This window comes from Thunnus thynnus, chromosome 10, assembly GCF_963924715.1.
Source record: "Thunnus thynnus chromosome 10, fThuThy2.1, whole genome shotgun sequence".
NCBI classification, from domain to species: domain Eukaryota; kingdom Metazoa; phylum Chordata; class Actinopteri; order Scombriformes; family Scombridae; genus Thunnus; species Thunnus thynnus.
In genome coordinates, this window is record NC_089526.1 from 13,840,965 (window position 1) to 13,852,377 (window position 11,413).

The 11,413-nt window shown below is 41.7% G+C and overlaps 1 protein-coding gene across 3 annotated transcripts in view; it reads right to left on the bottom strand.

Annotated features, from left to right (window-relative positions):
- clstn3 (calsyntenin 3) overlaps positions 1-11,351 on the bottom strand; it is a 29,146-nt gene extending 17,795 nt beyond the window's left edge. Inside the window, exons 1-9 of one of the 3 annotated variants that reach the window (XM_067601138.1) lie at positions 10,706-11,351; positions 9,703-9,769; positions 6,069-6,191; positions 4,076-4,286; positions 3,022-3,230; positions 1,729-1,878; positions 1,197-1,382; positions 815-1,102; positions 214-326 (exon numbers count right to left, since the gene is read on the bottom strand). In XM_067601138.1, the coding sequence (XP_067457239.1) occupies positions 214-326; positions 815-1,102; positions 1,197-1,382; positions 1,729-1,878; positions 3,022-3,230; positions 4,076-4,286; positions 6,069-6,191; positions 9,703-9,769 (1,347 nt within the window). In that variant the 5' untranslated portion in view covers positions 10,706-11,351. The remainder of the gene's footprint in view (positions 1-213; positions 327-814; positions 1,103-1,196; positions 1,383-1,728; positions 1,879-3,021; positions 3,231-4,075; positions 4,287-6,068; positions 6,192-9,702; positions 9,770-10,705) is intronic. The other 2 variants (XM_067601137.1, XM_067601139.1) reach the window with 2 other exon arrangements.
- Positions 11,352-11,413: the final 62 nt, after the last annotated feature.

The following is an 11,413-nucleotide window of genomic DNA, read 5'->3' on the forward strand; positions in this document are numbered from 1 at the left end:
ACACTAACATGCACAGAGGTATGCGAGTTTACCACATGATCAGTATTCTACAGCATTTCGTCTCCTATTCACGTATTCTGGTGCGTGCGTCAACATTAACCTTACACACATCTCACGCATTCCCTCCATTTCAGTTTCTGCTTAAGGTACAAATAGAGAAGAACAGCGCAAGTGAAAAGATCAAAGCCTGGCTGTTTGCCGCTCCCCCAGTACCTGCTCCAGTTTCCACAAGAACTTGACGGGCCGTGCGGCTGAGACGTCGGGCCAGTAGAAGAGAGAGAGACGGCAGCCGTGGACGGAGAGAGAGTAGTGGGAGAAGGAGTCATCTGTAGAGCAGACACAGAGAAAATAATTGGCCTTGTCAAAATATATCAAGCCATTTCTTTACAGAATAACCACAGTAATAAAAATGTGCAATGAGGTTATTATTGATTGTTTAATCTTTCTTATTCTGTATGATTCAAGTATTTACTCTGATATATACTTGTGGGCTTTATTGCCGCTGTTTATCGAGGGAAGATGTGCTGAACATGCTCAAGTGGAGCAGCCAAGTGGACAGCAGTCCAAGTGCCTGTCTCAAGAGCACCTTCATAGTAGCTGTTGAAGCTATAAAGATTCTGCTTTTTTGCCAGCAGTGATTTTCCCTGCAGCTCTGAGAATCTGATGGTAGCTTCATGAGGGTTCCTAAGGTCTGACGTTTCTTCTCTTACTTAATAGTAACACAATGTTGTCTAGACACTTGGAAAATGCCTTCAAATGCTATAAAACCCATGATATCATAAATTAAATTCAACAATTGACCGTTATAACACACCGTTCTTAACAGTGCCGCACACGATAGTCTCCTCTTCCTTGTGATTTCCTCTGGTCTGAGTGGTCGCAGGCTGGATGTTAGCACCCCCTCTTCGCATCCACAACTGGAGGGTGAAATGGTCACCAGATAGTGCTGACACAACAGAGTCAGGCACCACAGCAACATGGTTCGAGCCGTTAAAGGAGAAGACCAGAGAGGAATCAGAAGAGGGGAGAGTAGGCAGGGCGGAGGTCCAGTTGGCTGCAGGCGATGGAGGTGGGAGGAGGTCCACCTCGCCCCTCACAGCACCTGATGAAGGCAGGAGAGAGAGAGAGAAGATATCAATATAACCGATAATTCCCCCTTATTGGCTGCATGTTGTAAGGTATAAACCAGACCCCACCACACAGTCGTCGCACTGATCTGTCAGAATAGCTGTCTCTGTCGCAGCCCTTCCCGATGTGGCCGGTCTGGAGCTCTACGGTGGCCTGGATGTTCCACACAGTCTCTTCACAGGTCTCCAAATGCAAGCTGGGGAACAGGGGGATGCTACCTGACCCAGGTGTGTACTCCACACGCTTGGTCCATCCTGAAAAAAAAAAAAAAAGCAGTTTGTCAAAATAAGCTAATGCTGGAGGAGAAAGGGAAAGTCTAGTAATAGTATTTATGATCCTATGAAAATATTATCACAGTTTAATTAATTACCTTCCCTTGATATTACTTAGCTTCAGCACCACCTCTTTAAAACTCAGATCTTGATATAAACATGCAAAGGTGACTCATCCAGGCACCAGCCCACACAAATTCCAACTCAGAGGGAGAATTTCATCCAAAAAAGCAACAGATAAAACTAAAAAAACATTTCTAAAATCTCACGACATTTATTCCAGGATGATAATTGTGACAGAAACAGAGCAATCTGTGGCATTGATTACCGATCCAGCCGGGTTTGCAGGATGGCTTGACCGTGACAACAACCTGGGCGTCAGCTTGAGCACGGTTCTTTCCACAGTCAAAAGCGGTCACCCAGAAGGTGTGAACACGCTGACGCTTCGAATCCAACGGCTCAGTGTTCTTAATGTTTCCTAGGAGACAGAGAGCAGGGAAGGGAGAGGCAGACAGGAAAGAAAGGACGAGAAATAATGAAACAAAGAATAAAAGGGATACAGAAATAGAGGGGTTAGTCATCAACAACAAGATTGCGTAATTGAAAACACAGCACAAATGAACACTCATTGATAAACCTCTACCATCCCTGCTCATACACATTAATGGAGCCGTTATCCTGTACAGTTCACTATATTCAGGAATAGACAGTGAAAATGAAAAAAATGGGCAAGATAAATGACACAGAACTGAACGAAAATTGAAGGGTTTTCCTGTTTTCTGAGATAAAGACAACAGCAAATAGTGTGATGGGCTGACAGCGCTCAGCATGCCAGCTGACAAACAATAGGTAAAGAAATAAGATGCTGTGACAGTGGTGACCAGAGAAACAGAAGGATGAAAGAGCAACAGTGATAGCAACAAAAAAAGACAAAGTAAAGGAAAAAAAAAGAGAAAATCGACAATAGACGAGCCCGCAGCATCTGTACACGGTCGGAACAAAAGGTCTCTGTGCTGCCGTACCAGTCTCACCCAAAAAAGAAAGGAGCTGCTCATCCTCTCAAAAACCCTCCAAGTCACGGACAAATTCTGCAGCGTCAGACTAAAACAGGGTCCTTCGGTGCTCCTCAGCTGCTGTGTCATATTACAAAATGTCCACAATTGATCCCCCCACCGAGCAGTCAATGGATACAATAAAAGAAGTTGGGGAATCTACACAAAAGGATGCTATTTAAAACCTCAACAGCTGCTGCGGTGTTTATGCAGACACAGAACAATAGTCCACCCACACAAAGTCTATTTTAACATCTTCTGGCATCTACCTGTGAGCAGAATTAAGTACCTGCAATTCTTTTCACTCTGCTGCTTTCCAGACATCAATATCTCAGCGGTGTCTAATGTGTGTTTTTCATGTATTGAGGACATCTGCAGTTTAGGAGTCAAATACTGAATTGAATATTGGATTGAGTGATTTTACTTGCAGCCAAGGACATTCAGAACAGACAGTGCAGACAGCAAATAAGAAAAATAATGTGGTGACTGGTCGCAGAGAATGACAAAAATTAATAGGTCCCTCTGAGTCCAACAGCCTTTGATTTACTGCAGAATAAAATATATCTTACCGTCGTTATCGATAGCGAAGGGCACATTGGGAGTGATGATGTCATAGAAGCAAATCTGGCTGTACTGCGGGGAGCAGTCGGCATCCAGGGCCTCCACGCGCACGATTCGGTCAAACAGACGTCCTTCTGGGACTGAAGCCTCGTAGCGACGCTCGACAAACACAGGGGAGAACTCGTTGACGTCGTTCACTCGTACGTGCACGGTGGCCCTGAGGGACGGAGTGGGCGGCAAAACACAAGGAGGGGAGGAAGAGATGGATTATTGTAACAACAGGAAGGGGTGATGGCTATATAGTCTTCTTAGTGCGCAGGAACCTCAGATAGTGACTCTAATTATTGGTAAAAACATAGAATATCCTTTAATTTTATACTAATTTCCTGGAAATATTCTGAGTAATTTGCACGTATTAAACAGTTAATTTTTAGGACATCTGACCGAAAGAGTGGTGCAAATTTGGAACAAATTATAAGAAAAATGGAAAAAAAAAGTGTTTAGTTGGTTTAGTTAAGTACCCACTCAATTTATTTGGGTTATAAGTAATTGTTATTTGCAAATTCTTAATAAATTAGACATGACAGTTCTTTAACAGACAGAAAATAATTAGTTTTCAGTGTGTAGTTTTGTGTGTGTCAAACAATATATATTAGTTTTTTTCAATAATTTCCTAAATGTAGCTGCTGTGTAACTGTTTATTCTTAGTTTGAAGTTATATAATTTGGTAGTGCAGTATATGGGAAATGTGCTTATTATAGAGTTTTTCAGAAATAATCTAATATGCTAATATATTGTTAGACACACAAACTAAGTATTTTCTGTCTGTTGAAGAATATAATGAGTGGGTTCTTACCAACAAGACCAACTTCACAATTGTTTTGTTTTTCTTATAATTTGTACCGAATTGCGCCAACCTCTCTGTAAAATGTCCAAAGTAACCATTAAATACCTCTAAATTACTCCCAGGAAATTCATATAAGATTAAAGGACCTCTAAAATAAAGTGTTACCAAAACATCTTCTGTTTCAACAAAGAGGAAGAGGAGGATGGAGGACTAACTTGTGGGATTTCTTGCTGTTGACTCCATCGGGCCCCTCTCCGCAGTCGTAGGCCTGGATGGTGAAGCTGTGCTCCCGCTGGCTCTCGCAGTCCAGTGGCTCCTTGGACCGAACCAGACCCTCACCAGTGGAGCGGTCCAGAACCACTGCTTCAAACTGGACCGAACCTGAACCTGAGGGGCCATTATGCACCCGGAAACCACAAATCTCACCTGAAGGAGGGAAAGAGGGAGGGAGACGGAGGGAGGGAGGAACATCACTAAAGTTACATTATGAATATTAGATTTAGTTAAATTGTGATTTTCAAGAAATAAAACTGTCTGGATCCTGTGTGGTAATATAATTTTTTTATCTACATGGTGCTGTTTCAAAAATGTGATTATTTTTATCCTTCTCTGACTTGAAGAAAATCATTCATGCTTTAATTATTCCCAGAACTCTCTTTTACCTGCCTGACTGGTAAAGCTGCTCATGACTTACACAGAACGCTGCAAACAGACTCTTAATAACAAGAAATATGATGTTTTAACCCCCAATTTGCCTTCTTTGCATTGGCTTCCAGTTGATTTTAGAATAGATTTCTTTAGGTTTTAGTCTCTACTTTTAAAGCACTCTGCTGTCTGGCTCCAGCACATATTTGTGAGCTTTTGTGCCCCTCCATACCCGCCTTCAACCTCAGATCCTGCAACAAAACTCTGCTAACAATCAATAGACTTAAAATTAAAGGAGATGCCTGTTAAAATTTGTCTTGCCACCTCAGTGACTTCCTTTAAATCTCTACTAAAAGATATTTTTTATAAACATGTATTTCTAAAGTAGGTAATCTGTGCTCTGTCACTTTTAACTTCTTTGTATTCTCCAAATCATTTCTGTTATTTTAATGTTTCCTTCCCAGTTTTTTTTTTATGAAGCACTTTGTAATTTTGTTTTAAAAGTGCAAAAAATATGTTATGATTACTATTGTAGTAGCTACAACAACCAGTAACATATAACTAGAAATTCAACCAATAAATTGGCCCACAGTCCAGTACACGTCTACAATCTTTTAGTAGTCCTATTATATTAATTAGGACAAACAAATCTGAAATGAGCCAGTTTGAGAGGTGAAATATCAGACACTGATGCATTTATGAAATGTATGATGTATATACGAAAATATCTATCATAACATCTGTCATTGTTGAACTAATTGTGACAACTTATTGTAATATTCAGTAGATTTTAGGCCCCAGAATATCAGAGGAGACAGATATCTGCTATTTTAACATCATCATAAGAATAGAACAGAAATGAATGCAGTCGAGACTCAAAATGAAACCTTTAGAGTAGTATCTGATCTACTCTGACAGACATACTGTAAGTTGAAAGTAGGAAGGTTCTGCTCAAACAGTTAATTTCCTCTCCCTTCTTGACACGAGCCCAATAAATTTCAGGGAGCCCCGGAGTAATTCTAGTTGATCTGTTATAATTTGACTGAACATGGTTATTTCCAGGACCCCGAGTGCAAACATGATTGCCTCACTTCAGCGAAACTGCAGAGCAGAGAAGCTGCTGACTGCTCGAGCAATGACGGGTTGAATTACACTATGATGGTCTAAAAATAGTGGACCCTGTGACTGAATACATTGCCTTTAATATTTAGACTCTATTGGGAAATATGGCCGGCAATGACAGCAGTCGGATAGCTGCAAACTCATCTCTCTCTGAAAAAAAAAAAATCAGCATCAAGTTTACTATTAAAGTCCAAGCAACTAAACAGACATAAATAAACCAAATGCTCTGATTGGTCACACAGCTGCAGCATCATTCCTGTCTGGAAAATCAAGGTTAGATGATTTTCAATTTGGCAAGGCAAGCAGATGATTTGACCTATTTTTCACAGTTGCCAGTTCTGAGGATGTTCGAGCAAATTCATGGAACAGTTCAAACATTTTAGAGCATTTTTGGCTTTTCATCTTACATTACTCCATGTTGTTTAGTGCTGTTGGTGTTACCTGCGTAGTGTAGTGGAGCATCCTTGTCCAGGGCGAAGAGCGGGGGATTGAGCAGTACGGTGTTGTCGTTCTCCATGACAATCCCCTGGTACTCTGTCTCGATCCATGGCTTGTGCTTATTGGCTGAACGGCACACAGAAGAGACCGAAGAGGCTTTGGGTTAAATGGAGCAATTAGAAGGAACCAACGTGCCTATTTTTAACACTCCATTATAGGCAAGGACATGATGAGAGTGTGCACGGGTGGAAAAATACACAATGTATGTGTGTGTGGCCACAAAGACACTATTTAATCACATTCAGACCCTCACAGTTCCCCCCCCCCCTTTTTCTTCCTTTCTCCCCTCCTTCTCTCGTTCATGTCAAGCGCCACTCTGCGCACCTTCCTGGTTGGCAGCATAATTAAAACCAGTCAGATTTCACCTTATCACACACAGAGAGGTATATTGCTCATATCAATCAGCTAAACTGGCCTGCCACAGGAGCTGCACAATAATGTATTTAAAAAAAAACACAAAAAAAACAGCTGAGTCAAAATCAAATGCCTGAGGTTTACTGTGAATTTAACCTTTAATTGCGAATTAATTATTCATCCATGGGCTGAATGTTCTGTGCTGAATGATCAAAGGCCAAGTTAATGAGCCAGAAGGATGACGATTTTACACTCCAGCAAAGAGAGCCTCCCCTCTGTTGTCCTCAATCTTTTAACGCCGGAGATACCGAGTTTCAAATCAGACAGAAGCACAAGACTTGTGTTTAGCAGTTGCTTTGTTGTCTTCACACTGAATTTTCCAGAAAATCAAACTGGAACTAATTTTCTCCTCTGTGAGAGGAGACTCAGGAGAAGAAAATGCTGCTGGTTCTGAATCTGATCAAACTTCTCCGTCTTCAAAGACAGGGCTGCGTATCATTTGAAATTTTGTGATTGTAGCTTTGATACCATATCTGACTTTTTGGTAATGACACTTTTTTTTTGATACTTTAATGCGGAATATAAATATTTTTGTCTCAGCAGAGGAAACATTTACTGAAGTACTGTACTAAAGTAAAAACTTGAGGTACATGTACTCCATTGCCTCCATTTTAATGCGAATTCACACAACTACTTCCACTTTTTTAGAGCTGTAACTAACATTTATTTTTATAATCTACTGCTGCAGTCAATTCATGCCGATTATTTTCTAATCTGTCTTTAATATATCAGAAAATACTGAAAAAATGTCCATTATAATCCTCAAATGTCTTGTTTTATCTAATCAACTAAAGATATCTATTTCACGATCATGTATGACACAGAAAAACTTCAAATCCTCACATTCAACAAGCTGCAACCAGCAAACTTTTAATATTTCTGCTTAAAAAAAGGACTAAAATGATTATCAGATGATGAAAATAGCTGCTGATTTTCTGTCGATCAACCAATTGTTGCAGCTCTACACTTATTACTAAAATATACCTGACAGCTACTAGTTAGTTAAATTTAGCATCACCTCGACTAGCGACAACATTAAAATGCTGCTTGATGCATCAATAATAATAATCCAATAATGTAATATACAACCGAGAAAGGGGCCATTCTGCTGCCTAATGAGAACTTAAAGCTAATTTTGCTTATAGTACTTCTACGTAAGTCAAATTTTGAATGCAGGACTTTTACTTGTAATGGAGTATTTTTTACATTGAGGTGTTTAATTGTAATTTTCAAGCAGAAATATCAAACACTCCCTAGTTGCAGCATCACATATGTGAAGATTAGCTGCTTTTTTTTGGTCTCATGAGATAATAAACTACTACTACTTTAAGTTTTAGACTGTTGACCGAACAAAAAGCAATTTTAATTTCTAACATTTTGAAGACGAGATATAAATTTATAATCAGAACATTAATCTATAATAAAAAAGAATCCTTACTTGCAGCCTTAACTACTTTTACTTATAAGGTCTTAAAACTTCTTAAACTTTTAAAGAACTTTTTTTTTTTCATTAACAAAGAAGCTAAAATTCTCAATTGGTGTCAAAAGTGAACAAATCTTCAAACAAAATCATCAGCACAAGAACTTTGCAGGAATAAAACAGCCTAAAATTGGCAAAATAATGATTTAAATGAGGAAGTGTCAGATCAGACTACATTTTCCATGTCAGAGAGTTTTTGATACTCTGTTTGGTGAGTTCCAAAAAAGTATTTTGGTTCAATATGCAGCCCTGATCAAAGATATTGATCCTCTCTTCTCAAGGTCCTGGCTGACAACGTCTCCTCCTCCTCCATCGCCACAGTCCTCTGCCATGTCTCTTTTTTGGTCATTTATCTGCTGCCCTCTGTCCACTCAGCTGATCTCCTCCCTCCCTCTCTCTTTCCCTCCCCTCCTCCTCTGCTATATAACATTAATCTGATCATCAGGCCTGTGGATTACATCCGGGATTACAGATTGAGAGGCATCCCGTTCCAGCTCTCTCCGTCTCCCCTGGCACTCCTCCTCTCTCTGTCACTCTGTGTCGCCACAACACTCATCCACCCCTCCTCATCTGTCTGTCTGCCTCCCTCTGTCACGCACACAAACGCTCTGATATCTCACACTTTTCCTTTTCCCTCGTGTCACCTGATCTCACGTACCACCTCTCCACCCTCACTCCCCCCCCCCACCACCTCCACCTCCTCCTCCTCTTCCTCCTCCTCCTCCTCCTCCTCCTCCTCGTCTTCCCTCCTCCTTATCGGTCTGCATCTTTTTGGCCACGTCCTCTCCTGTCACTGCTCCTTCCCCTCTGTCTCCCCTACCATCTCCCCCAGTCTCTCTCTCTCTCTCTCTCTCTCTCTCCCCCCTCTTCGCTGTGTTTCTCTGACACTCCATCTCTCCTTCAATCTCCTCGTCTTCCCTGCATCACTCTCCTCTCCCTCCTTCTCTGACATTCTCCCCCCTCCACGCTGTCTGTTCCATTCCCCCAGCATGATAATCACTGGAACAATGATGTTGAATCAGAGTTATCAAGGATGATAAATCTGCTGTAGAGGAAGAAGCAGGTTCATCATCCTCACAGAGTCACAGCAAAACAAGCACATGCACACTGGGTCACGAAAACACGAAATGTACGTCAAATTAGGGCTGGGCGATATAGACAAAATCAAATATCACTATAACACAATAACACAATATTTTTAACCAAATACCTTGATATCGATATTGCGACAGTATTGTAGGGACTGGTGCTTTCACAAAATACTTACACGATGAGATTTTTGATAAATAATCATTATTAATGTGAATATAATGACTAAGTGGGTAAAAACAAATAATAAAACAGCTAGAACAGTCTGATAAGTTCAGAAAATTGCATCACTTTACTGTAATGCAGCCTTTAAAACCGGGATAACATTTATGACATATCACCATATCGAGTGTCATATCATGATATTGATATAATATCAATATATTGCCCAGCCCTACGTAAAATGCACTGTTTATGTAATGATGAAGCTATGTGATGCAGTAATTAATTATTACACATGTCAATAAAGTCATTAGGAGCATTTTGAGGGGGGTGGGGGGAAACAGCCATGGCTCAGGTCTGCCTGCTCCCATGGCGATGTAAACCATTATCTCAACACTTCACAATTAACAGTCAAAAGGATGAGGAACTGACCTTTGTTGCCAGTGGCAACCGAAGTCAAGCAAAGGAAGAGGAAGGAGAGAAAATTCATTCTGTCCATCTGAGGGAGGAAAGGGAAGGAAAGGTAGAGGGGGCAACAGGGTGGGGTGAGGAGGAGGAATACAGTACATGCATCAACAACTGATCAGCACTGGAAGAGACAGGTACAGTAAGAAGACAGAGAGAGAGAGAGAGAGATCAGGCCTTTCAGATGCACAGAGGTTTTTATAGCTGCATTTGTGCGAAAAAAAAAATTAAGCATCATGTATGTAACCTTTGATCTCAGGTGGTGTAAGCCCCCTCCCCACACATAATGAACTAAATTTGAAGATGCATATTAAATCCATAATTCGTGTTCCTCCATAATGCTGTATTCTGGCTTTCCTCAAAATCAGACTGACACGCTTGCAACTGGAGATCCTAGAATAGTCTATGAAGCATGCACATACCTGGTCGTGTGTATCTGTGTGTGTGTGTGTGTGTGTGTGTGTCACTAGAATATGTTTTGCATGTGGCTGTGTGGGTGTTTTAATTGTGGTTTGTTGGAGGGGGGTGAAAAAAAATGCAGCTGCTGTCTTGTGGCAGTAGCCACAACTGAAAAATGAGTCCTTGGGGGGGGTTTTCATCTCTCATTGACATAACAAGCCTCCACATTTTTTTTCTATTGCTGCAGTCCTTGATGGGCTACAGGACAACATATAGAAGATTAAATCAAAATGTAAAGGGAAAAGAAATACAGGCTATAACATGAGACTCCATCTGCTCACAGGTTGTTAAAGCTGTTACACACACACACACACATCCAGGATCAGAAACATGCTATGCGACAATAATCAGCAGATTTACATTACAGGCTGGTATTGACACACATTTACCAGCTTGGGCTCCATGACTTGCCTGTAAGCTATATTCCGACCTTTAGAGTCAGGAGAGGAGGAGGGAAAATGTCGCAGATATGAAGGTTAAGGAGCAGAAAACCGTGCCGATTTGACATTACCGTGGCGAGTGCGGTGATGCTCCTGGTTTTGGTACCCAGCCTCTACGCTCGCAGCATCCGCCTCTCACGCCCCTGCCGCTCGGCTCGGCAATCCCTCCCGCAAAAGCTGAAACCAAACCAAACCTCCAGGTATGAGAGGGGGATAGAGAGAGATAGAGAGAGAGAGAGAGAGATAGATAGAGAGAGAGGGAGAGAGAGAGAGAGAGAGAGGAGGTGGGGGTGGAGGACACACACCGCCGATGCTCTTTTTAAACAGCAGCTCAAGCAAATGACAGGGGTGTCTTTCGGGGCCTGATGTTAAGAGTCGGTGGTGAGATGCGAGGAAAGATGAGGAGAGCGATGCCCTTGTTTTCTCGGTTGTACGGAGCAGAGGAGAGGAGAAAATCGGTGGGAATATTACGCTTGCGTCCCCTCCCTCTCGGCGTTTCTTAACCCGCCCACACTGCGTCCTTCTCCCTCTCTCCCTCTCTCTCTCTCTCTCTCCGGCCCCCACCAGCTCTGTACCAGACTGCTGCTCTGGCTGTTTTTTGCTATTGAACGCACATTGAGAGTGACTCAGACCCCAACACAGCAATTCATCTCGTCACGTTAGTTTTCAACCCTGGACCTACTTCACGACTGACAGACTTGTCGCCCCCCCCCCCCCCCCCCCCCCTTTTTTCAACACCCTGTATTAATTAATTTCCTCATTTCTCACAGCTCAAGCTT